This window comes from Pinus tabuliformis, chromosome 9 (genome assembly GCF_031772625.1).
Source record: "Pinus tabuliformis cultivar Carrire ecotype Pingquan chromosome 9, CPIR1, whole genome shotgun sequence".
Classification (NCBI taxonomy): Eukaryota; Viridiplantae; Streptophyta; class Pinopsida; order Pinales; family Pinaceae; genus Pinus; species Pinus tabuliformis.
In genome coordinates this window covers 207435483-207462275 of record NC_142307.1, presented here as the reverse complement: position 1 = coordinate 207462275, position 26793 = coordinate 207435483, and the positions used below count along the sequence as shown (strand labels likewise).

Here is a 26793-nt window from a genome sequence, read left to right as displayed (position 1 = left end):
TTCCAGGATCTCGAGGAGGGACAGTTGTCCACCGATAAGACCACCACAGTACATGCCGTAATCCAAGTCGATTGTAAATCAATCTGAATTTATTACCAAATCAATTGTATACTGTCCGGTTCATAGGAGAGTTACACATCTGCTTGGGAGTGGCGGGACCACGTGGGCTGGCCCCATCAAGTGGTATCAGAGCAGCGTTTTGAGGAAGTAGAGGAAGATGGAAGTACAAAGACGAGGACGTGGAAGAGGTGCATGTAGAGGAGCAGATGAAGGATTGAGAGAACAACTGAGAATCGTTATAGCTCGATTGGAAGTAGTAGAGGCGGGTAGGCGACGAGACCCGAAACTTGGGGATGACAGTGAAGATGAGGCAACAACTGTTACAAATGGGTCAGAGGAAGAAGCCCCAGAGTTGAGGCTGTTGCGATCAGTTCTGTTAGCCAGCAGCAAGCCCAAACCGGAGATCCCTAACTATGATGGTAGTCTGTCCGCGGATGTCTTGCTGGATTGGGTGAGTGAATTAGACAAATATTTTGAAAATGAGGAGATCAGTGAGGACAAAAGAGTTAGATTTGATGCGACCAAGTTAAAAGGACACGTTGCCCTATGGTGGGATAGTGTCCAAGCGGACAGAAGGTGAATGAACAAACTGCCGATAAGAAAATGGCCAAGGATGGTGGCAAAACTGAAGGGTAGATTTTTACCTAAAGACTACCAGGTTGAACTTTATCGGCGAGTACAAAATTTAAGGCAGAAAGGTATGACTGTCCAAGAATACACAGAAGAGTTTTATCGTGTAAATTTACGTGTTGGTTATACAGAGGATACTCCCGAAAAAACAACAAGGTACGTGAATGGCTTAAGAATGGAAATATTGGACAAGATCAGCATTCTCTCTCGCCGAAGTGTTGAAGAAGCCTTTCAAAGTGCTGTAAAGGCGGAGGAAAAAATCAACAGGAGACAGAACAACAAGAGAGGGAGAGGAAATGGCAGAGGACGAGGACAGTCCTACAGCAGAGGGAGAACTGCCGTAAACAGCGAGGAAGGCAGCAGTTCCAGAGCTTCAGGGACAGCAGAGAAAGGAGAAAGCACCAGAGGAGGTCGGCCATACTAGCGGGGAGAGGAAATGGCCGCGAAAGAGGGACTAATGTCCAGTGCTACAGGTGCCATAAGTGGGGGCACAGATCCTTCGAATGCCCAGAAGCTGAGCATGCGGGCCAGAGGGGAACACTTGTTGCACAGCCTGAGGAAGCTGAAGCACAACCCCGGGAGGTAGAAAACATGGCAGAAACAGGGGAAGCTTTAATTTTAAATAAAGTACTGTTGAAACCAGCCAAGGAGGTGGCTGAACAGACCCAGCGAAAGGCACTGTTCCGAACAGTTTGCAAATCACTTGGGAAGTGCTGTAAATTAATAATAGACAGCGGAAGTACAGACAATTTGGTTGCCACCGAAATGGTGAAAAAGCTGGGACTGAAGCGACTTAACCACCCCACACCTTACAGGGTGTTGTGGCTACAGAAAGGCCACCAGTTATTAGTTGATGGACAGTGTGAAGTGGAATTTCGCATTGGCAAATATCACAACGTGGTGGTCTGTGATATTATGCCAATGGACGTGTGCCATATACTGCTGGGGAGACGGTGGCAGTATGATCGGAAGGTGACACACGATGGGAAGACAAATTGTTATAAATTTGTGAAAGATGGGATCAAACATACACTTGTACCCATCAGGGAAGAGGATGCAGTGGAACCGAGTGGAACAAAGGCACTATTAATTGGAGGAAAACATTTTGTGAAGCAGATTGAGGAAAATGAGGTCAATTATGCAATTGTGAGGAGGACGAGACCGATGTTGCTGAACACAGGAAAATCAGAACTGCCTATAGAAATTCAGGAGCTGTTGAAGGAATTCCAAGACATTGTGGTTGATGATTTACCTGATAAATTGCCTCCCAAGAGGAGTATCAGCCATCACATTGACTTTATACCGGGAGCAAGCTTGCCAAACAAGGCAGCGTATAGGATGAGTCCGAAAGACAATGAAGAAATTCGCAAACAAGTACAGGAGTTGCTAGATAAGGGACTGATCAGAGAAAGTTTGAGCCCCTGTGCAGTACCAACAGTACTTGCACCTAAGAGGGGTGGATAATTGCAAATGTGTACATATTCGCGAGCTATTAACAAAATCACGATTCGATATAGATTTCCCTTACCCAGGATGGACGACATGATGGACTGTCTTAGTGGGGCAACTTATTTTACAAAAATAGATCTGAAGAGTGGTTATCATCAGATCAGGATTAGGGAAGGAGATGAGTGGAAGACAAAATTTAAAACCAATGAGGGACTGTACGAATGGCTGGTCATGCCATTTGGATTAAGCAACGCTCCTAGTACTTTCATGAGTTTGATGAACGAGATGTTAAAGGAATTTATTGGCAAGTTCGTGATAGTTTATCTTGATGATATCTTGATTTTCAGCAGAACGAAGGGAGAACATCTTCAACATGTTCGAAGGGTGTTAGAGAAGTTACAACAGAACAAACTGCTGATAAACTTGAAGAAATGCACTTTCCTGCAGAAGGAGCTGGTTTATTTGGGATTTGTGTTTGCAGAAAATGAATTGAAAATGGACCCAGAAAAGATTGCAACAATTATAAATTGGCCGTCACCAAAAAGCTTATTTGAGGTACGTAGTTTTCATGGACTGGCAAGTTTTTATCGGAAATTTATTAGAAATTTCAGCGAAATCTGCGCACCAATGTTAGAGACCATCAAAAAGGCAAGTCAACCTTTTTGCTGGACCAAGGCGGCAGAAGACAGTTTTCAGCTTTTGAAGCGAAAGATCACGGAGAGGCCAATCTTGAGACTGCCCGATTTTAATAAACTTTTCCAGGTTCGATGTGACGCAAGTGGAACAGCTATTGGCGCTGTGCTCAGTCAAGAAGACAGACCAGTGGCATTTTTTAGTGAAAAACTAAATGAGAGTCGGAAAATATATTCCTCATAAGACAAGGAATTTTATGCAGTGGTCCAAGCTTTAAAACATTGGAGACACTACCTACTGGGCAACGAATTCGTTTTGTTTTCTGATAATTCGGCATTACAATATGTAATGCAGCAGCGCAAGTTAAACCATAAGCACGCCAAGTGGGTAGAATATTTGCAGAGTTTTACTTTTGTGTTAAAACACATAAGTGGGCAAGCCAACAAAGTGGCAGATGCTTTGAGCAGGAGAGCCTTGCTCCTACAGGAAAGCAGCATACAGGTGATGGGATTCGAACATCTGAAAGATTTTTATCAGACGGACACAGATTTCAAGGAAGCTTTTGAAGCCTGTCAAAATCCCGTATTGAGAAACGCAAGCCCATGGTTAGACTATAATTTACAGGAAGTATTATTGTTCCGAGGTGGGCAATTATGTATCTCGGACTGTTCAATGAGGGAGAATATAGTATGGGAGAAGCATAGTGGTGGATTAGCGGGACATTTCGGAATCAACAAAACTTTGGAGCAACTCGGACATTTTTATTATTGGCCCAAAATGAGCAGGGATGTACAAATATTGGTAAACAGGTGTAAAGTCTGCCAACTGTCAAAGGGACACAGTCAGAATACTGGACTTTACACACCACTACCCGTTCCAAGCAGGCCATGGGACTCGGTCAGCATTGACTTTGTTCTCGGACTGCCTAGAACACAGCCGGGGTATGATTCGGTAATGGTGGTGGTAGATAGATTTTCAAAAATGGCTCATTTTATTCCTTGTCGGAAAACTAGTGACGCCACGTACGTGGCACACCTGTTTTTCACGAAAGTTGTTAGATTACATGGCCTACCCAAAACTATCATTTCAGACAGGGACGTAAAGTTCACATGACACTTTTGGCGCACCCTGTGGAAAAAGTTGGGCACGCAATTGAATTTCAGCTCTGCGTATCATCCGCAGACTGATGACCAAACGGAGGTGGTGAACAGGAGCTTGGGGAATTTATTACGGAGTTTGACTGGAGAAAATTCACGATTATGGGATCGAGCTCTTGCCCAGGCGGAATTCGCTTATAACGATTCACCCAATCGTAGCACCAGACTTAGCCCATTTCAGATTTTGTATTGCATGCATCCTCGAGGAATACATGAACTGCGAGATTTGGGAAAGCTGGAACGGAGAAGCGTGGATGGGGAAGATTTTGCAGAAGCAATGAGCGAGCTTCATGAAAAAGTCAAACTAAGGTTGCAGGACAGCGTACAGAAATACAAGTAGCAAGCACACTCAAAACAACGAGAGGTGCATTTTAATGTTGGAGACGAGGTCCTTGCGCATCTGCGCCGGGAACGGTTTCCTAAAGGCACATAAAATAAGTTAAAATATAAGAAAATTGGTCCATGAAAGATCCTACGAAAATTTTCAGCCAACGATTACGAGATTCAGCTGCCACCGGACATAGGCATATCACCTATTTTTAATGTGGCGGATCTGTTCCCATATAATGCCCAAGCAGAGGATGATAGTGCAGTACAGCCAGAATGGGACACCCAATTAGAAAGCAGTTCTTGGAAGAAACAGTTACCTTCGGCCCGGACCCATGAGATTGAAGGGATCCTCAGCACCCAGGTAGCCAAGAAGACGCGCAGGAAGGAATATCTGCGTTACCTCGTCAAGTGGAGAGACCGTCCAATGGAGGACAACTCGTGGCTCGACGCGACACAGATTCAGAAGGCTGGTTATTCGGTGGAGGAACTCATGGAACGGAGCCATGAAATTTCTTTTACTCCGGAAGCCTGATGCAGGAGCATCTGGTTAACAGGGCAGAGATAGAAAGAAGGGTGGCATGGTTTCTGAGAAGGACAGAGAACTCTCACAGAACAGACAACATGTCTGTTTCTTCTTTATTTTTAATTATTTTTATTATCTGTTGTTTTTGGTTTCTGTTTAAAAATGCCTAGAATACTGTAACGAGTTCTAATTAGGAACAATAATATTAGTTAGAATCATTAGTCGCTGAACAATTATATACTATTGTAAAAACAAACATAGGGAAACAAGCTAGCCATGCATAAATGTCAAATATGAAATAACTGATGTAATTGATAATTGAACAACTGACAACAGTTATCCAACTGCTTGGGAACAATGATACAAAAATGAGGGAAAGCAAGCCCATAGGGGTTTGGGAGGGAGAAGAGAAAAGAAAGAACATAAATAAATATATACATCTTGTTTTTCAGTGCACAAACAACTCTTACATGCGTCCTAAAAAATAGAGACTGTACAATTCCATGCTGTGCTTATATTTTATTTTTCCTTCATGTACAAAACCTATTATATGTTCTTGACAGACTTCGAACCAGCGGAAGGACAAATAAACAAATGAGAGGTGACACCAACCAGCACCGGTCATGAGTTACAGTGCCCAGACAAATACATTTTCCAGGTATGCAAACGAAACTGTAAGGCGACTCAAGATTTTCTTTCCAGATACAATTAACAATCCATCTCAGCATAAATATAATTATTAATTGTCCATCTCAGCATACAAATTAGTGTTCAACGTAGCTTCAAACCCTACCCAGTTCACAAGCCTAGGGTTTGACAGGGTCATGAACAAAAGCCGTGGTGAGAACTATTCACTATAGTAGCCAACAACCAAACCAACGACCCATACAAGAATCCATTACAGACAAGAAAAAAAAACAATTCTACCCTGAAGATATCCAGAATGGCCGGAAGCCCAATGCATTCGACCCAGCGAATGACTCCACCTGCATAGGGACGAAAGGAGGAAGGGTTAGTTACCAACCCTTGAAGGAAAGCAAGAAACTAAGAAATTGGAAGGGAAAATGCTGAGAGAGTGAACGAGAAATAATACCTGAAGGTGAGCCGCAATTGCAAAGCAAAACCCTCAAACGGATGAACCCTGGTCACAAAGGAGCCGAGCTATTAGAGTCTAAATAAGCAGCGGAAAAGAAGTCTGGCAGAGAACGAGAACTTACCAATTGAGTTAGCAGAGAGCCGAACAGGGCAAGCCGTGAAACCCATCGAACATGGAGGCTGACGAATCGAGACTGTAACCAGAATGCCATTAACTTATAATGCTCAAATAACCATGGACTCTTGAGGGAAACAAACAGACAATACCATGACAAACATCGACGCCAGTGGAAAACGACAAACGACAGAGGAACAAACATATAAACAATACAGTAGCCGAACTTACCCAAGCGACACCAGACAGTCGAGGCATACAGGCCGGAACTGGAATAATAGAACCGCAACCAAACATTTTCTATACAGTTAACCGAGCAGGCAAGTACCGCATTGTGTTTTCTCCGCAGACAATACAACAAATACAAAGGAAAATCGAAGAGACTGCAGAGCTAAACGACCAAGTAACAATAATAACCCAAAGGGCACGAACAGGGTAAAACCCAAGCTGAGTAACTTTCCAGGATCTCGAGGAGGGACAGTTGTCCGCCGATAAGACCACCACAGTACATGCCTAACCCAAGTCGATTGTAAATCAATCTGAATTTATTACCAAATCAATTCTATACTGTCCGGTTCATAGGAGCATTACACATCCACTTGGGAGTGGCGGTGTCATTCCCCTACACCTGCGGTGGTCTTCCAACCGCTTGTAGCGAGGTGTGGCACCACTGAACGCTTTCTTTTTAACAATACTAACGTTTATGGGCTACACCTATTCCAACATGAACATACTTAACTTATGTTCTTATAACCGAATAAAATGTTATCCTTTATACTTCAACAGAGAACATTCTTATTCATTAACCATCAACAATAAACCGAGAACAATACAAGTGTAAAGGGGAGGGGAAACTCCCCGAACAGTCTGCTCAACAATAATATTATGTCAAGAATATCAGATTTTACAACAAGTGTGTCTTGGCTGAACCAAGTCTCACACTTAACCAATTTTTACAAAAGACAGGCCACCTCCCTTTTACAACATTCCATGCACCCTTGCACAAGAGAGAGTGCTCACCCGAGCCACTCAACCTCCCTACAAAACCTGCGTAAAACTCGGTACAAGAATCCACTCGCAATGGCACTCTTTGCCAACCTTCAACTAAGATAAACTGCGCACTTCCCTCAAGCCCAATGCACATGAGATATGCGCATTCACCCACCTAAGACTGCGCACTTCTTTTACCCCTTTATGCGAAGATCTTGAGCGAATGTCCTTGTTCCAAATGAGGAGCAGCCATCTTCTACTTATACGCATATCATCCATGCGTTAAGCCTTAGGCCGACTACTCAAATATCAATATGAACACCCCTTAAGGATTATTCCATATGTCGACTTTCATTATACTTTATTCCACGCATATAAACCTTTCGTATGTGGTCCATTATATTCTTTTGTCGTATGTTCACATATCCCCTTTACATGTGGCTTGATTATATTATATTTTATTCACATATAATATGTTCATATCGCATATAATATGTTCATATTATTTTCATATAATATGCATATAAACTCCCATATACGCTCAAGTGTACTAACACTTAGCCATTTTTGCACATGCTCCTTATCGTCGCATTTCGTCACATTTAACGCGTATGATCGTCGCACCAATGTCGCAGCTCGTCGTACTCCCGCTTGCCCGCGCGCCCGTGTGCCCGCCCGCGCCCTCGTGCACGATCGCCCGCCCGGCGCCTGTCGCACCGTAGCTCGGAGGCCTTACATTCTCCTCCACCTGAAATCGTTGTCGTCCCCGACAACATACCATCTCGGTAGCTCTCCACCAAGATCATCATTCAGGATGTCGACCTTTCTACACAAGGCAAACATCCTTGCAACATATGTAGAGACTCTTTCCCCACTATGTCCCGGCCTAGTGACCACTGCCACCAAGCTCATCATACCAAGGTATGTATCTCCATAATCCATGCTCATGTGTATCACCAAAGCATCATCATCATCATCATCGTTGTAACTCCATCACTCCAAAGTGCCTCATACCGATCCTCTACATCAAGTCACTCTTCCAAGCCATGCCCATACATGTACTTTGAAAGTATGCATCCCATACTGCATCAAAGTCACCTGACCTCAGCTCCTCAATGCATCAGATCCTCTAAGTCCACCGTACATGAAGTCCCTAAAAGTCACAACAATCTCATGTCATCATGAGATCCATAAACCATCCCCAACCAACACCTCAGCAAGCATACAAAATGCCTCAGCTCCCCATGTAGTAGGAATACTTCATAGCTGTTCACAAGTCCATCCAAGTCTTTCAATCTTCGGTTTAGTGAACTCGGTCACTCAACCATCCCATCATCATGTCATGAGTCCCTTCACCATGGCTCCTCCACCAAAGTGTCCACCAAGACTACCTCTTGGTCTCGGCCATGAGAAGTCCACCCAAAACATCTCAAGTGTGTGCCCTCCTCAATCTGTCCATGAGTCATGCTGGGCACTTAGCCAAAGTGGCTAAAGCATGACCCAATCCTCCACAACGATCATCAAGTCCCACCCTTGTCAAGGGCCTATGCACCTTCAACCATAAGGTCACAAGTAGCCCCAACAAGCTCTGCAATAGTTGACAATCCTTGCTTTTCCATACAAGGTTCCATCATAGTCATCCATGGTAAGATGTCTCCTTGCCTTGGCAAACCGACTTTGCCCTTTCCTGCACACGGTCCATCTCCCAAATGCCCAAATGAAACACAAGTACCAATACTTACTTCATCATCATGAGGCTCCTCCATGTGAGTGACCTCATCCATACATGTTGACAAACTGCACGATCCTGGTTCAAATTGATCAGCCTCAAGTTCATCCCTCATCGTAGTCATGTCTTCAACATCCTCGACCATCACGACTTCCTCTTCCTTGATGGCACAATCTGCACCTTCACCTTGCTCCATTGTCCAACCGGGTTGAAGAAGTTCTTCCTCAGCTTCCTTCTTCAAGGCCATGAGATGTCCCAATTCCTTCTTTCTTATCTTGAGCCTCTCGAATTCAGCTTCAATCAACTCTATTTCCTTTGCAAGTTGAAGAGCTTTCTCCATATCAGAAACCCCTTCCTTAATCAAGGTACGGAGAGTATTCTTTGTTTCAAACATCCTTTTGCCACATTCTTCAAATTCTTGTGTTACTCTTTCTGACTCTTCAAGTAGACTTCTTCCGAATTCTTTCAAGGATGTATAACCCAATCTCTGTAAGATAGACATCTTCATCTGTCACCAGCTCCAACCGAGCTCTGATACCAACTGTCACGCCCCTACACCTGCGGTGGTCTTCCAACCGCTTGTAGCGAGGTGCGGCACCACCGAACGCTTTCTTTTTAACAATACTAACGTTTATGGGCTACGCCTATTCCAACATGAACATACTTAACTTATGTTCTTATAACCGAATAAAATGTTATCCTTTATACTTCAACAGAGAACATTCTTATTCATTAACCATCAACAATAAACCGAGAACAATACAAGTGTAAAGGGGAGGGGCAACTCCCCGAACAGTCTGCCCAACAATAATATTATGTCAAGAATATCAGATTTTACAACAAGTGTGTCTTGGCTGAACCAAGTCTCACACTTAACCAATTTTTACAAAAGACAGGCCACCTCCCTTTTACAACATTCCATGCACCCTTGCACAAGAGAGAGTGCTCACCCGAGCCACTCAACCTCCCTACAAAACCTGCATAAAACTGGGTACAAGAATCCACTCACAATGGCACTCTTTGTCAACCTTCAACTAGGATAAACTGCGCACTTCCTTCAAGCCCAATGCGCATGAGATATGCGCATTCACCCACCTAAGACTGCGCACTTCTTTTACCCCTTTATGCGAAGATCTTGAGCGAATGTCCTTGTTCCAAATGAGGAGCAACCATCTTCTACTTATACGCATATCATCCATGCGTTAAGCCTTAGGCCGACTACTCAAATATCAATATGAACACCCCTTAAGGATTATTCCATATGTCGGCTTTCATTATACTTTATTCCACGCATATAAACCTTTCGTATGTGGTCCATTATATTCTTTTGTCATATGTTCACATATCCCCTTTACATGTGGCTTGATTATATTATATTTTATTCACATATAATATGTTCATATCGCATATAATATGTTCATATTATTTTCATATAATATGCATATAAACTCCCATATATGCTCAAGTGTACTAACACTTGGCCATTTTTCCACACGCTCCATATCGTCGCATTTCGTCACATTTAACGCGTACGATCGTCGCACCAATGTCGCAGCTCGTCGTACTCCCGCTTGCCCGCGCGCCCGTGTGCCCGCCCGCGCCCTCGTGCACGATCGCCCGCCCGGCGCCTGTCGCACTGTAGCTCGGAGGCCTTACAGGCGGGACCACATGGGCTGGCCCCATCACTTGAATGGATAGCGAACATGCATCTCAACGTCCCAATTTTGTCTGAATATAAAGTGTGACTCGTAATTAAATGGCCTGTCTCGTCACGCTCATGAATACTGCTTCCCACTCAGAGAGACACGACCGTGGTTCAATTTTCGGCAAAAATATTTAGAGCGTTTAAGCGCTCATGTAGCCTTTCTGAGAATAACAATGGTGACATGAGAATAATGCAGCGTTCACATGTGAACATCAGAATTGAGCACTGGTCACCTGTATAGTGACAGAATAATCAGATGTTGTCATTTTGATGTAATTTTATTATAATTTCTATTATAATATTAAATTTAATATTAACAAATTATTATTATTATTATTACTAAAATTATATATTAATATCAAAAATTCAATATAAGTATATTTGGAAGATGAGCTTAATTATGGTGGGAAAAAGAGTGTTATTTAATTTTTCCTAAGCGTTTTAATGTTCATCTTTTATACGTTGGTAGATCCTTGCAGGTTCTAGATTTATGTATCATAGGTTTGGGAGTGTTTTAAATCCATAATATTTTGTGGGGCGATTTGTTTTGCATATTGAAGGTTGTTCATTGCAGTTGAGGAGGGATGCTACGAGAGTGGTTCAATTTTCGGCCAAAGCATTTGAAGCGCTGAATATAAAGTGTGACTCGTAATTCAGTGGCCGGTCTCGTACGCTAATGAATACGGCTTTCGACTCAGAGACACAGAGTGACGCGTGAGTGGTTCAATTTTCGACAAAAGCTTTTGAAGTGCTGAATACGACTTTCGACTCAATAGACACAATGGTGGCATGAGAATAATGCAGCGTTCACATGTGAACATCAGAATTGAGCACTCGTCACCTATATAGTGACAAAATAATCAGAATATATTTTAGTATGATTGCCTGTGACTTGAATGCATAGCGAACATGCATCTATCTCCTCCTTACAGAGGTGTTGAATGGATAGCGAACATGCATCTCAACGTCTCAATTTTTGTCTGAATATAAAGTGTGACTCATAATTCAATGGCCGGTCTCTTACGCTAATGAATACGGCTTTCGACTCAGAGACACAGAGTGACGCGTGAGTGGTTCAATTTTTGGCAAAAGCATTTGAAGCGCTGAATACGGCTTTCGACTCAATAGACACAATGGTGGCATGAGAATAATGCAGCGTTCACATGTGAACATCAAAATTGAGCACTCGTCACCTGTATAGTGACAGAATAATCAGAATATATTTTAGTATGATTGCCTATGACTTGAATGCATAGCGAACATGCATCTATCTCCTCCTTACAGAGGAGTTGAATGGAGAGCGAACATGCATCTCAAAGTCTCAATTTTTGTCTGAATTCAATGGCATGTCTCGTACGCTCATGAATACGGCTTTCGACCCAGAGACACAGAGAGACACGAGCGTGGTTCAATTTTCAGCAAAAGCATTTGAAGCGCTGAATACGGCTTTCGACTCAATAGACACAATGGTGACATGAGAATAATGCAGCGTTCACATGTGAACATCAGAATTGAGAACTCATCATCTGTATAGGTTCAACAATTAAATTAATCCTGCATAAGTTCAATAATATTATTTGTGGACATTTATTTTGTACGTGTGCAATAATGATTTTGATATAATTCTATTTTATTTTTAAAATATTATTTGGTTGATAAATGGATTTTAAACTAGCTATTCGATATTCACTACCAATTAAAAATCATTTCAAAAATAAATAAATAAATAATTTTTTATTTTTAAAAAATTAATAAATGAATAATTTTTTATTTTCAAACATTTTTTTTAATTATTTTTTTGCATAGGGGAAAAATTTGTTATAAGTCAGTTGTCAAATTAATAGTAAAGACAATTTTTATTCAATGAAAAGTCTGACTTGTAAAGACAATTTTTATTGAATGAAAAGGCTGACTCATCACTTTTATTCAAGGAAAAGCAGTCCACCTAGAATAACATCAAAAAACTGACTCTTCTAAAGCTGACTCTTTAGAAGGCTGACTCATCACCTTTATTAAAAAAAACCACAACATCACCTTTATTCAAAGAAAACAACAGCACTTAAATAACCTTGTGGTGATCCCTATAAAACAAACATTACAATTTTAAAATATACTCTAGCGCAATTTATAATAAACATTATCAAAACTATAAATATTTTTTTATATAAATATAAATCTTCAAAAATTAATAAATATATATTTTTTTATTTTTAAAAGTTATTTTAATATAAATTTATAACTAGCACTAAAATATTTTTTCTGTTTTAATAATTTTATTCCTAAATAGTTCTGATATATATTATTTTAACAGATATCAAAATGATTACAATAAGCCAGTATAATAGAATTTCACCAGTGAGTGACACTTTGTACTTCAAATTCTAATTTGATTATTTCATCCATGATTCTATGATATGTTATCGATCCATGATTCCATAACGTACATTACAGAACAAGACCACTGCCTTCGCCAAATGAACTACTCCATATAATGCTGCACAGTCACTGAACTCATAGATATATTTTGGAACATTTGTGTGGGTTCTTTCCTCCAATATACAAAACATTTGTGTGCGTTGTTTTTGTTGGGTATTTTTCAATGGGAAATACCAAAACCAGACAAACATTCACCACAGAGACAATGCTCTGTTTCCATTTCTTCCAGGACCTTTGCACAGCGAAGCTAATAAAACCAAATGACTCATAACAGTCCATTACACAACATAAAAACATTTCTATTGCTTAAAATATAAAGCCTCATACAAACATTCATGCTCTTTTCTAAGAGGGATTTACCAAAACTTACATTCACCCATCAAAAACAAAAACTCTGTCTTTTCTCTCCACCTGAGATTTCACCTTGCTGGGTTTACTGCTGTAAAACAATTTTTACATACACAGTAAAAATTTCATTACATTTGCCATTTAAAAAAAATGTGCGCTATTTTCTCCTGCATTTCAATGCATACCCAATACATTAAAAAAAAAACTATGCACTGCTGTGCAATATCTTCTGCTGCGAGCTTCACCATTACTCAACAAAAACACACACACAATACTTTTACGCTCCTCTGCTCTTTTTGTTCATGCACTGCTGTGCAAATCTTCTCATTCCTCTTTTTCTGCGTTCCTCCTTTTATTCATGTGTGCGTGTTACCAAAATGGTCTGCATATTGCCCCCATTTTTACTCTGTCCCCTATACTCTTTTCACACACTACAATACCAAAAAAATACACCACGAGCAGCCACTACAACCCATTGACTTTTTTTTACAACGCATATACATAAGGGCGCGGGCTTATATATAAAACATATATAAAAAAACGTGGCCCATAATAATATTAAAGGCCCACACCTAAACTACGTACATGCATATACAAAAAATATAATAACGTGCCCATAACCATTTAAAAGGGGCCTCCAGCTAATCCTACGTAAATGCATTAAAGCCATGTCGTTTCCTCCACGACGGTCAAAACAAAAGACAAACACTCCACGCAAAATTAAATTGACGCAGGCCCGTGCACCTTCAAGGATCGACGGCTGACAACACGCAAGGAGATCGGACGGCTGGAGTGGATATCGGAAGGCAGTTTGCAGCAGGACTTTAGCTTCCGAGAAAGTTACGTCGGCTGATGTCAGGTGTGTGACACGCGTCTGCACCAAATCCCATCGGAGCCAAGTATACGGAAACCGCTTTTCGCTGGAAGGCGGTCCGAGAAAGTTAAGCGGGTTTCCGGTTTCGCTTTGGCGGTTTTGGGTGAGGTACGCACGGAGTTGAAATTAGATTTCAACACTCCCCTTTAATTTCAACTGCTGGGCGTTCAAACATACCCAGACACTTCCTCACATAGAGGGATTCACCAACTGCTTCTGATGCAGTTCACAAACAAACAAAGTTGTCTTCCTCTTAATAGAGGGATTAACCTGAAACTGTGCTTAAGAGCACCTTCCTCATGACAGAGGGATTTACCTGTGACTGTGCTGAAGAGCACCTTCCTCATGACAGAGGGATTCACCATAACAATGTGTTGAATAGCACCTTCCTCTTGATAGAGGGATTCACCTGTGACTATGCTGAAAAGCATCATCCTCTTGATAGAGGGATTCACCACGACACTGTGCTGAAAAGCACCTTCCTCTTTAATAGAGGGTTTCACCAAATGACTGTGCTAAAAAACACCTTCCTCATTAACAGAGGGATTACAAACAGACACTGCTTTACATGCAGTTTCAAAAAACAAACAATCATTGCACTGTTCTTTTATGCTGCTGCATATTCTCTCCTGCACTGTTGTGCCATCTTCTTTGCTGCGTCTACCCCACACTGCTGTGTCTACTCCACGCTACTACGTCTACACCTGCACTTACATTTACTGTTGTAAAGAAAAAAATTTCTTTTACATGTGCTGCTGTCCATTACCTTTCATTTCTTCAACAAAACTTCATGCTGCTGCATTTTTCATATTCACTGCTGTCCATACCCATAACCATAGACTGTCATCCCTGGGTTTTTATTTGCTGCTGCGTTGCCTCTGCAATTTGCACTATGGCTGCCTTTTGTTTTATCATACTGCTGTGTGCCCATACTCTTGGCACTTCATTCTCCACAAAAAAAATATCACAGGCTGCTGCCTTTTCTTATGCACCCTTGCTTCACACAATCTTAGTCTTCATTTTTTTTAATTACACAATGCACTACTGTGCAATTCCTTTGGCTTTCTGCTGCCACACACATTCTTATACATCTAGGGTGCATTAAAAATCTGTTGTCCTTGTTTTTCTTTATGCATTTCTGTGCATGTTGCATTGCATAAAAAAACATTACATTTTTTTTACTGTTGTGTGAAAGAATTTCATTGCATTCTCAGCCATTGGGCATTTACGTTCTGCTGCGTTTTGCCTTCTTCTCATTTTCTTCTCATTGCTTTGCATTTTCATTCCCAATACAAAACATTTCATCTGTTGTGCATTACACTCATTCTGCTGTGAGTGTATTCTCTCACTTTACATAAAAGGAAAACTACATTCCATTGCTATTCATTTCAATGCATGTGCACCACAAAAAAAATTTCAAACTGCTGTTCATTATAATCCATGTGCACCATAAAAAAAATTTCAAACTGTTGTTTTATGTTCTGTCTTCCCACTGCTGTGAGGGTTTCCATGCTTTGCATTTTTCTCTTATCTCGCTGCTGCTCTTTACATTTCAGCGCTGCCATCTTTTCTTCTTTATGCATTTTTGTGCATATTGCATAAACAAAAAGCAAAAACATTGTTGATTTCATCACTGCTGCATATTTCCTTCTAGAGGGATTAACAAAGATTTCATTTGCAACTGCTGCGCTGCAATACATCCTCCATCAACAAATCACTGTTAATACAGTTCAGCAAACAAAAATTCAAGCTCCCCTTTAGTGTATGCTTGTCTTCTTTTGGCAGACTCTTCTCAAAACAAATTTAGATCCACTGGGGAGTTCAAGGGGTTTTCAGGTTGCCTTTCCTTCCTTCTCCATACTTGTGTAACTCTCTTCTTTTGCATGGCTCTAGCTTGTGTAAGAGCCCATGTCAAGTTACAATCTCGTGCCATATGCCCAATGTTATGACACTTGAAACATTCTACATTTTTCATGAATGACATTTCATGATTTCTTCTAAAATTGTCTCTTGGAGATTTTCGGAGACCACAACATTTATCTTTATGAAATGCTCTACAGTCTTTTTCCATATGACCAAAGTTTGAGCAAGCATAACAATAACCATAAAATGAACTTTGGTACCTGGGAGATGGAGGCTTTCTTGATGTACTTCTGAAGCCTTGCTGCCTTGAGATCCTTTGTTGATTATCATTTCATCTTGCCACTTTGACATCAGCTACATTTCTTCTTGGAGCTGGTTTTCTGCTTGGAGCAGGATTTCTTCTATTGCTGCCTTCATTTTTCTCCTTGCCTTTGCTGGAACTAGGAGCATCACAATCTCTTTCTTGCTTCTTCACATCTCCTTTGCTTAAAGCATCCTCATCCTTGTTTGAGGATTCACCTACATACCCAAGTCCTGATTTATCAAATGGAGATCTGTGATAGTTGAGCATGTCATCCAGAGCTTGAGAGCTCTTCATGATCTTGTTCATCCCTTCAACCTCCTTCCTGAGGTGGACAATCTCTTCTTCTAACTTTTCACATTCATTATTTTTCTTTGCTAGTTGTCCCTCAGTTTCTTCCTTGCTATGAGTAGCTTCAGCTGCTACTATTTTGAAGGAGATAATATCTGTCTTCATTTTGGAGATTTCTGCTTGACTGCTCTCCATCTTCTTTTCAGCTCCTTGTGCCTGCTTCCTGGCTTCTTGTAGTTCGGACTTAAGGGAGGAGACCTCTACCTTGTACTGTCCAATCTCTTCCACAAGCTTATTCACTCTCTTGTGTCTTTCTTAAAGTTGACTTATCAAGACATCTGCCTGCTTCTTTGCACTATTTAGCTGATTTGTCATAATATGAATTCTTCATGATGTTTCTTCTTGCATTGATCAAGCTCCTTCTTGAGCTTGGCTAGCTCTTCATCCCTTTCTTTTACTTGAAGCTTGATGAGGTCAAGCTTTTCATTCTCAGCTTCTATGATGGGTTCTTCTTGACTCATTGTCATGGTCAGTGCTCCCTTTGCATGAAGGTCATGCAGTCTGTCCCAAATATCCTTTGCTGATGAGTATTTTCCTAGATTCTTCTTTACTGAATCAGGGAGTCCATCCAAGATAGTCTTTGCTGCTTGTGCATCATACTCCATGGATTCTTTATCCATCTTGCTGTCATCAATCACTGACTCCCAGACTTCAATCCCCTCAGACATTAGGAAAGCCCTCATCATTATTTCCCATACATCAAAGTTTCCATCAAACTTTGGGGTTTCAAATAAAATGTATTCTAATGGATTGCCTTCTAGTTTAGTAGAGGGGGGAGACACATTTTTAACAGGCCTGGAGGCTTTCTTCTTTGACCTTGCCATTCTTATCTAGGCTTTAAATACTTGACTGTGTTTTCTTTTTAAATCACTGACTGTTCCTTCAACAGTAACACAAAGGAAAGCTTTGAGAAATACCTTAAGCCTTTTGGCTGTGGCTTCACTCTGCTAGAGAGGTTTGACTGCTGCAACAAGAATCTTTCCTTCAACTTCTTTGACACTTTTAAAGAGCCTGAACTAGCTCTGTCACCATCAAAGAGCCTGGACTAGCTCTGATACCACTGTTGGGTATTTTTCAATGGGAAATACCAAAACCAGACAAACATTCACCACAGAGACAATGCTTTGTTTCCATTTCTTCTAGGACCTTTGCACAGCGAAGCTAATAAAACCAAATGACTCATAACAGTCCATTACACAGCATAAAAACATTTCTATTGCTTAAAATATAAAGCCTCATACAAACATTCATCCTCTTTTCTGAGAGGGATTTACCAAAACTTACATTCACCCATCAAAAACAAAAACTCTGTCTTTTCTCTCCACCTGAGATTTCACCTTGCTGGGTTTACTGCTGTAAAACCCTTTTTACATTACTGCTGTAAAACAATTTTTACGTACACAGTAAAAATTTCATTACATTTGCCATTTAAAAAAAATGTGTGCTCTTTTCTCCTGCATTTCAATGCATACCCAATACATTAAAAAAAAACTATGCACTGCCGTGCAATATCTTCTGCTGCGAGCTTCACCATTACTCAACAAAAGCACACACACACAATACTTTTACGCTCCTCTGCTCTTTTTGTTCATGCACTGCTGTGCAAATCTTCTCATTCCTCTTTTTCTGCGTTCCTCCTTTTATTCATGTGTGCGTGTTATCAAAATGGTCTGCATATTGCCCCCATTTTTACTCTGTCCTCTATACTCTTTTCACACACTACAATACCAAAAAAATACACCACGAGCAGCCACTACAACCCATTGACTTTTTTTTACAACGCATATACATAAGGGCGCGGGATTATATATAAAACATATATAAAAAAACGTGGCCCATAATAATATTAAAGGCCCACACCTAAACTACGTACATGCATATACAAAAAATATAATAACGTGCCCATAACCATTTAAAAGGGGCCTCCAGCTAATCCTACGTAAATGCATTAAAGCCATGTCGTTTCCTCCACGGCGGTCAAAACAAAAGACAAACACTCCACGCAAAATTAAATTGACGTAGGCCCGTGCACCTTCAAGGATCGACGACTGACAACATGAAGGAAATCAAATCAGATGGATGGAGTGGATATCGGAAGGCAGTTTGCAGCAGGACTTTAGCTTCCGAGAAAGTTACTTCGGCTGATGTCAGGTGTGTGACACGCGTCTGCACCAAATCCCATCGGAGCCAAGTATACGGAAACCGATTTTCGCTGGAAGGCGGTCCGAGAAAGTTAAGCGGGTTTCCGGTTTCGCTTTGGCGGTTTTGGGTAAGGTACGCACGGAGTTGAAATTAGATTTCAACAGTTTTCTCTAATATCAGAACATGGCAAGCAACACCAACGCGGACGCGGTTCAAGTGAAGATCCATGGCGATAGTTGGGTGACTCAAATGAAGATCCATGGCGATAGTTCGGTTACTCAAATGAAGATCCATGGCGATAGTTGGGTTATTCAAATTAAGGAACGCCTCAATGAACTAGAAGAACAGGAGGAGGAGAAGGAATTATGTGCGTCGGTGTCGGTGTTTAATGTGTCAAGAGAGTTATTGTTTGAGAAGCCTGAAACTTACATTCCGCAGTCAGTTTCCATTGGCCCCTATCATCACGGGAAATCTGAGAAATATGACATGGATCGCCACAAATTGGAAGCTGCCTATAGATTTCACAAAACAATTAATGGAGTAGGCAACTTTCAGCTGGTCGTTGTAGATGAGTTTAAAAAATACGACGGGCAAATCCGGAGCTGCTATCACAATTTCATCGATTATAATGAAGAAACCTTGGGGTGGATCATGGCTCTGGACGCCGTCTTCCTTCTCCAGTGTCTGCAGTTTTATGTCAGATACCTTGACCAAAGCTCCCATGATGACGTCAAGAATCTGGGACGAGCCTTATATCCTACTTGCCATGGTGCGGCGGATAACTACATTTTAAGAGATTTGATGATGCTCGAAAATCAATTGCCACTCCTTCTAATGAAAATGCTTTTGGAGTTGCAGTTGGGTTCTAAAGCCAAGGCAGAGGAGAGGCTGTCAATCCTGCTAAAGCTGGTTTACCAAGAATTATCACCTTTCGTCTTCAAGGTACCTGAGAATTCATTTCTCCATATAAACGAGAGAGGCCACCTGCTGGAGGTTCTGTACTCCGCTATCGCCAGCCCTCTTTCCAACTATCGAAAGCGAGATGCTCCCTATCCGGCAGACATTTCAACAGTTACTCCAATTCCAACCGATGAAGATGGCGATGAGAGTGATCCAGCGGACATGTCAACCGTTACAGAAGTCTTCAAATTGCTATGGAAAGCTCTCTTATCTATAAACGCTGGACCCGTTTCGGCAGTGTCTGATGGAGTTAGCCACACTTCTTCATCTGAGTGTGTTTAAGTGTGCAAGCACAACTGCGAAAGAACCATCCTCTCAAATCATACCGCCCTCGCGTAAGGAATTGGCTATTCCATCTGTGGCCGAATTGTACCTTGCCGGAGTCACATTCTCTCCAACGGATGGCGATCTCACCACAATACTATTTGATAAGAAAGCTTCCATTCTTTATCTCCCAAAGCTAAAGTTCGACACCAACACAGAGGTAATCCTGAGAAATCTGATTGCATTTGAAGCTTCTGCAGCGCCTGGTGCGCTTGTTTTCAGAGAATATACAGATTTCATGAACGGCATGATTGACGGAATAAAAGATGTGAAATTGTTGAGAGAGAGCGGAATTATTTGTAACGGTCTCCTGAGTGACAGAGAGGTTGCGAACCTATGGAACAGCTTGGGTCACTGCGCTAGTGTCATAAATGTTGGATATTTAGACAAAGTTGTACGTGATTTAAAGAGATGTTATCGTGGAACGGAAAGTTACCGTGGTGAAGTTTATGAATGACTATATATTTGCCTCGTGGAAGTTCCTGTCGCTGGTAGCTGCGGTGATACTTTTGATCGTCACATGCTTGCAGGCGTACTGCTCTGTCTATCGTTGCAGAAACTGAGCAAAACAGTAGAGGTAGGCAGAGAAATCTCGCCACCTGTTTGTATTTGAAAGTATAGAGAATCCTGTAGAACTGCCACTTCCATTAATTTTGCTTGTTCATTCTCTGTTGGCTGTGGATTGATTTGGGAGCCACCCGCAATCCTGCTGGGTAGGATTGAGAACCTTGTGTCTACATGGAATATGCATATATCTATTGTTGTATTTTTCATCTTCATAACGTGTCTGTCAATTTGAGGACGAGAAGTGAAATAGCGAAGTCAGCCTTTTCAAAACAATGACAAACCCACAAGGTATTGCTTCACACAAATGACGCGATACCTTTTTTACCCTGTGCCTTCGCAACATATTTATTATTTAAGCTAGTTATTTGCCATTCTTCTTCACATTTTTCTTTGCCTGTGACTAAAGCTGTTTTGGGATCTGGTTAGCCTTGCATTTTTATCATTTAACATGACCGACTCAACACTTGCATTTTTATCATTTAACATGGCCAACTCTTAACCTATAACTGTAGATCTAATACAAAAAACTAGATTTTCTACGTAACCTCCTAATAGATTTCATATATGTAGCCGATTTTCTATGTACGCATGGGTGGCATCTTACCATGTGATTGCCTTTTCATGGGCTTCTCGGCAGGTCTAGTGAGAGTAGCTAAGTTCTTGGATTATTAGACATGTGAGAGTGTTACGTTGTTTTCTAATCATGAAGCACTTGCAACCCACTACATACTGATTTTCAATTTTATTTTTTATTTTTTTGGGATGGAAATAACCTTTCACTTTACCAAAACACCCCTATATTATATCTTTAACATTATCCATAATTACATCCGGTAATTTTTAATTTATTTATTGAAATTTTAATGCAAAACACCTCTATATTATATCTTTGACATTATCCATAATTACTTCTGGTATTTTTTTATTTATATATTGAAATTTTGGTTTTAGTTTTGGTATTTTTTTATTTATATATTGAAATTTTGATTTTAGTTTTTTATTTTCTAATGTAGTAACAAATATACAAAATTATATTTAAAGGTAGAACATTTTTTCTTTTCTAAAAAGATGAATGTGAGTATACATTTCCATTAAATAGATTACTCATTGTTTTCCAAAAGGAGAGAGGAATGTAAGCATGCATTTTCATTAAATATGATAAGATAAATATTGTACATTAAATTTATTAGGGCCTTCTAATTATAAATGTTATTACTAAGAAGAATTATTAGAGATATTTACACATATTTTTAAGACATGGTGCAAAGAGATGACATATATATAATGGAATTGTCTTTTTAAATATATAACTTTAATCTATGGTAAATTTGTATAGTTAAAAAAAAATTGCTTTCATGATATTAGTATGTTATTTTTCTATAAAACATAACGTATATTTTAGCATTAGGCTCAAATTTGGTATGTGAGTCTTTCGAAGCAAATTTGCATCATTGTAAATAACAAATAGATTTTATGCAAAGTTATTTTTTGATAATTTTTATATAGACACACCCACTTTTCTATATATATGGTGAAAAAATATGCATGGTCCGGCTATTTTGTCTATATGTGGAACAAGGGGTTTGTAAATATGAACTTAAAACTAAAGTGGCCACCTTTACCACCATGTAATGGAAAATGGTGAAGCTAGCAATTAATTTTTGAATTTTATAATGTGTGCACATTAACCTAGCATGTGTGCATTTATAATGTGCACATGTTTCAATAACAAACATCTACCACAATAATATACACATGTTTTTCTCTCCATCACTCACTCTTTCTCTCACCATCCCTCCCAATTCTCACTATCCGTCACTCTCTCTTTCTCCCAGCTACCCCTTCCCTAACCCTCTCTCTCTCTCTCTCTGACTCTCTCTTTGCCCACTAAGCCTCTCCCCCCCATCCCTAATTATTTCCATATCATATTTTATGCCTCCCCTATTCCCCACCCCTCTATATCTTTTCCTTTCCCTATCACTCTTTTTCTCCCTCCTTTCTCTATACTCTTTCTCTCCCCCCTTTCAATATACTCGTTTTCCCTCTCTCCCTCTCTCTAGTCCTCGCCCCTCTCTTAGACCCTTTCCTTATCCCTTTATATCTCTCCACCTCATGTTTTCGTCGTTACTATCTCTCTCCCCATTTCCTTACACCACCCTCTCTCTCTCTCTCTCTCACACACACACACTCTCTCTCTCTCTCCCTCCCTCTCTCTCTCTCTCTCTCACTCTCTTATTCCTTAAGCCTCTCTCACAATTTATAATTCCCCCTGTCTCTCCTTCTTTCTATCTCTCTCTCTCTCTCCCTTTTTCTATTACCCCTCCCTCTCTTCCTTTCCTTGTCTCACACACACAATCTCTCTCCCCCTCGATTTTACACACGCACTCTCTCTAAAACCCTCTATTTTTCTCTCTATCTCACCATCTGTCCCTCTATCCCTCCACACATCTCTACGTACTTCCCACTCCCTCTACCTACATTTCTATCTCCCCTTATCTATTTTCCTCTCTCTCTCCTCTTATGTATCCCTCCTATATCCTCCTTTCTCTCCTTCCCTAATCCTCTCTCTATCTCTCTACCACACATGTACTCCCTCTCTCTTTCGCTATCCCATTCTCTCTCTCACTCTTCCTATGTTTTCCTCCTACCCCTCCCTCTCTCTTACGCCTTCCAGAAGGCCCCTCTTTATTTACTCCTTTATTTATTTATTTCTGTCCCTTTACCTCTCCCTATCCCTCACTCTATCTTCCTCTCCATTTCTATATTCACTCCCCTCTCTTTCTTCTTTTCTCATTTCTCTTTATATTCTCCCTCTCCTTCTCTCTTTCTCTCTTTCTTTATTTCGTTAATCCCCCCTTTCTGTGTACCCCTTTTCCAATCTCCCCCTCTTCCCCCCCTCATGTATCCCTCTTTCTATTCCTCTCACAATTTCCGTATTCCCCACGGATGAATGCACCAAGATGGGTTACATGTCAAAATTTTACTCTTTTATCGACCTGAAGCCCTCAAAATTTATATAAGCATTGTGAATTTTGATTCAGAGTAAATGGAAAATTTGTGGGAATTATGTTTTGTTCTTAATAATATTTTTTGTAAAATATTTTAGTATTGGATAATATGTCAATTTTCCATTAAATGAGATGTTTGTCCTTGCAAATTTTTGTGCATGTTAAGAAGCATGCATGTGTTCGCATAACATACCTTAGTCTAAAATGTATATATATCTATATATATATATATATATATATATATATATATATATATATATATATATATATATATATATATATATATATATATATATATATATATATATATATATATATATATATATATATATATATACATGAGCATGATCTACACAGAGAGAACTAAGTTTTCATACCAAAAGTTTATTTTTTATTATTTTTCGATGTTGGCTAAGTAATTTTTCAATTGCGATTTGTAGAAACATGAGTTCATGTAAGATTTTTTTCAACTATTTAAATAAATTGAAAATCCAAGAGTACTCTTTTGAAATTTTTTGGTTGTTTATATTTTATGTTATTGATTTTTTATTTAGCCTCTTTGAAACTCTCAAAAACAATTTCAAGCATTATGTTTAAAAGAAATTAGATGAAAAATATTATATGAATTTGAAAATGTCAAACTCATATGCCATTGGATAGAGGATTCCTTCATGAATCCAACATGATCAACGTCACCACTTAAAGGACAATTTTTTTCCTAAGTCCACTAGGGTAGAAAATGGTGTTACACAGAAATATGTATAAGAGGTGCTAAAATTATGGTTTTTAGGACATAATAATATCAATCAAGCACTTCAATTTTAAATTCAATTAGATTGAACATGGTTTAAGAAACCATTGATCAAGCCATTTACGTGGTTAACTAGAGACTCAATCGAGCTACTAAGTTCAATCGAGCCTTTGTAAAAATAATATTTTCAAGATAGGATCCTTATGTGAATTCCATAGAATTAGAATCGTGAAAGATATAAAATTTAATCCATTAATAATTTAAACAAGTCGATATGATATTAGTTTACTGAAAATAAAAATTCAACTAGATCTAGGTTATGAATAGTTCATTAGAAAAAAATTATGTTATTGCACCGAGAGGTGCATTCTACGGCCTAGTATGGGGACAATTTGTAAGTATGTTTGTCCATGCTCAAAATATACCTTATCATATACCTTGAATTTGAATGGATCATAAATTTACCTTCCACAAAAGTTTTTAGCACATTAAAATTCTAGATTGTGTAAAATTTTAAACATCTTTACTCTTTATCAAAGTCAATATTGTTTCTTAAATCAAAAGAAAAAGGTTAATTTAACACAAAGAATAAAAACTCCTTTAAGTTATATATAAAATGGCTCTAAATTTTTTTAGTATTTCTTTTAATTAAATCTATATTATAAGATCAACCTTTAAAAGGAAAAACTATTTTTTATGGATATATTAAAACTTTTAAAGACAAGTAAGTCAAAGTTGTAATAAAAGTTGTCATATTAATTTGATGTAATTTTATTCTAATTTCTATTATCATGTCATATAAAAACCTCATTAGATCTAATATTAAATAATTATTACTATTATTATTATTATTATTATTATTATTAAATATGATATTAATATTAAAAATTCAATATAATTCTATTTTAATTTTAATATTATTAAATTTAATAATTTTCAATTGATATAATATCAACTTTGACATAATATAAAAAAAAATAATATTATAATACATATTAATATATTAGGATGTATATTACCTCCAAATATATATGGGAGGAAAGAACAAAGACCGAAAGTTATAGAGGTGGAGACATAAAGGGAGTGACAAGGAAGAGATGGAGATAAAGTGAGGGGGAGAGAAGAGGAGCGAAGAAAGAGAGAAGGAGAGGAAAGAGAGAGGGAGAGAAGAGTAAGAGAGAGAAGAGGGAGACACAAATATTGTGATCGGGAGACGAGGAGAGAGTGGAGGAGAAAGAGAGGGAGAGAGACATGGAGTTGGAGGAAAATATAGGGAGGGAAGAAGAAATACATAGGGAGAGAAAGGTGGAGAGAGAGAGAGGGAGTGACAAGGGAGAGATGGAGGAAGAGTGTGTATGTTTGGGGGTGAGATAGAAACACAAAGAAGGATAGATGAAGAGAAGGGGCGGGTAGGATGAGAAAGGGAGGGATATAATGACATAATTGAATGATGAGAGAGAGAGAGAGAGAGAGAGAGAGAGAGAGAGAGAGAGAGAGAGATGAGGGGGAGAGACAGACATAGGTGGGAGAGTAAGAGAGATGAAGGAAGAGTGAGAGGAAAGAGGGAGTGAGAGAGAGAGAGATGGATTTGGAGGGGGAGAGAGATGGAGGTAAGAAGAAAGACAAAGAGAGATAGGTTGAGAGAAAGTGAGAGGGAGTAACTAGGGAGATGGAGAGAGGGAGAGAGGAGAGTAGGCAAGAAGAGAGATAGAAGGGGATCAAGAGAGGGAGAAGAGGAAGAGAGATGGATAGGGAGAGGGAAGGAGATATGGATATATATGGAGAAACAATGTGTATGTTTTGTAGAAAATAAAAAAGGCATAAATATTTTCTTATGTTGACAATTACTTGTGATATTACTGTATATTTTTAACTTTCCTTAAGTTCTTATTTTATCTTCTTCTCATTAAGAAATAATCATATAAAAACCATAAATATCAATTACACTAGATACAGGTACTCAAATGAGGCTAAAACCCCCTATGAAGGGGAAATCCCAGTCAAACTCTTCCACCAGTAGATTCAAATCAAGTTGAGATAATTTAATACCTTAGACTAGACCAAAAGACTTCCCTCACTCAACCAAGTCAGCGTTCTAAGATTATTAACAAAAAATTGATAGTCTCTTCTAGTCAAACAACTTTAACCCAACTACGACATAGAATTTTACCCCTCCTCTTCCATAATTTTGGCCCTATTGTAGATCTGAAATTTTATCCCTCCTACAACAACTCAGAAAATGACACGTGTGGCAGAAAAAAGAAAAAATTGGCTTCTTCTTCCTTGACAAAAGTCTCCTTCTTCTTTGTTAGGATTTTCTCCTTCTCCTTAGGTATTTCACTCTTCCTTTTTTCTCCAGCTACGATAGATTGAACTTGCTTGTCTTGTGTTCCAAATCAGGTCATGTAGCTTCCAATATATAATCCTTATCAGTTGTAAAATGATCCAAATG

At 39.4% G+C, this 26793-nt stretch overlaps 1 protein-coding gene across 1 annotated transcript; it reads left to right on the top strand.

Annotated features, from left to right (window-relative positions):
- The first annotated feature begins 18914 nt into the window (after positions 1 to 18914).
- On the top strand, positions 18915 to 20472 carry LOC149147871 (putative UPF0481 protein At3g02645). The gene is made up of 2 exons (XM_089441985.1): positions 18915 to 19871; positions 19975 to 20472. The coding sequence occupies exons 1-2, from the start codon at positions 18915 to 18917 to the stop codon at positions 20470 to 20472; spliced, it is 1455 nt and encodes a 484-aa protein (XP_089298111.1).
- The last annotated feature ends 6321 nt before the right edge of the window (positions 20473 to 26793 follow it).

Coding starts and splice junctions, on each gene's coding strand:
- LOC149147871 (XM_089441985.1), top strand. CDS start 18,915: ATGGCAAGCAACACCAACGCGGACGCGGTTCAAGTGAAGATCCATGGC. Junction 19,872..19,974: donor ACATGTCAACCGTTACAGAA/GTCTTCAAATTG, acceptor AGTGTGTTTAAG/TGTGCAAGCACAACTGCGAA.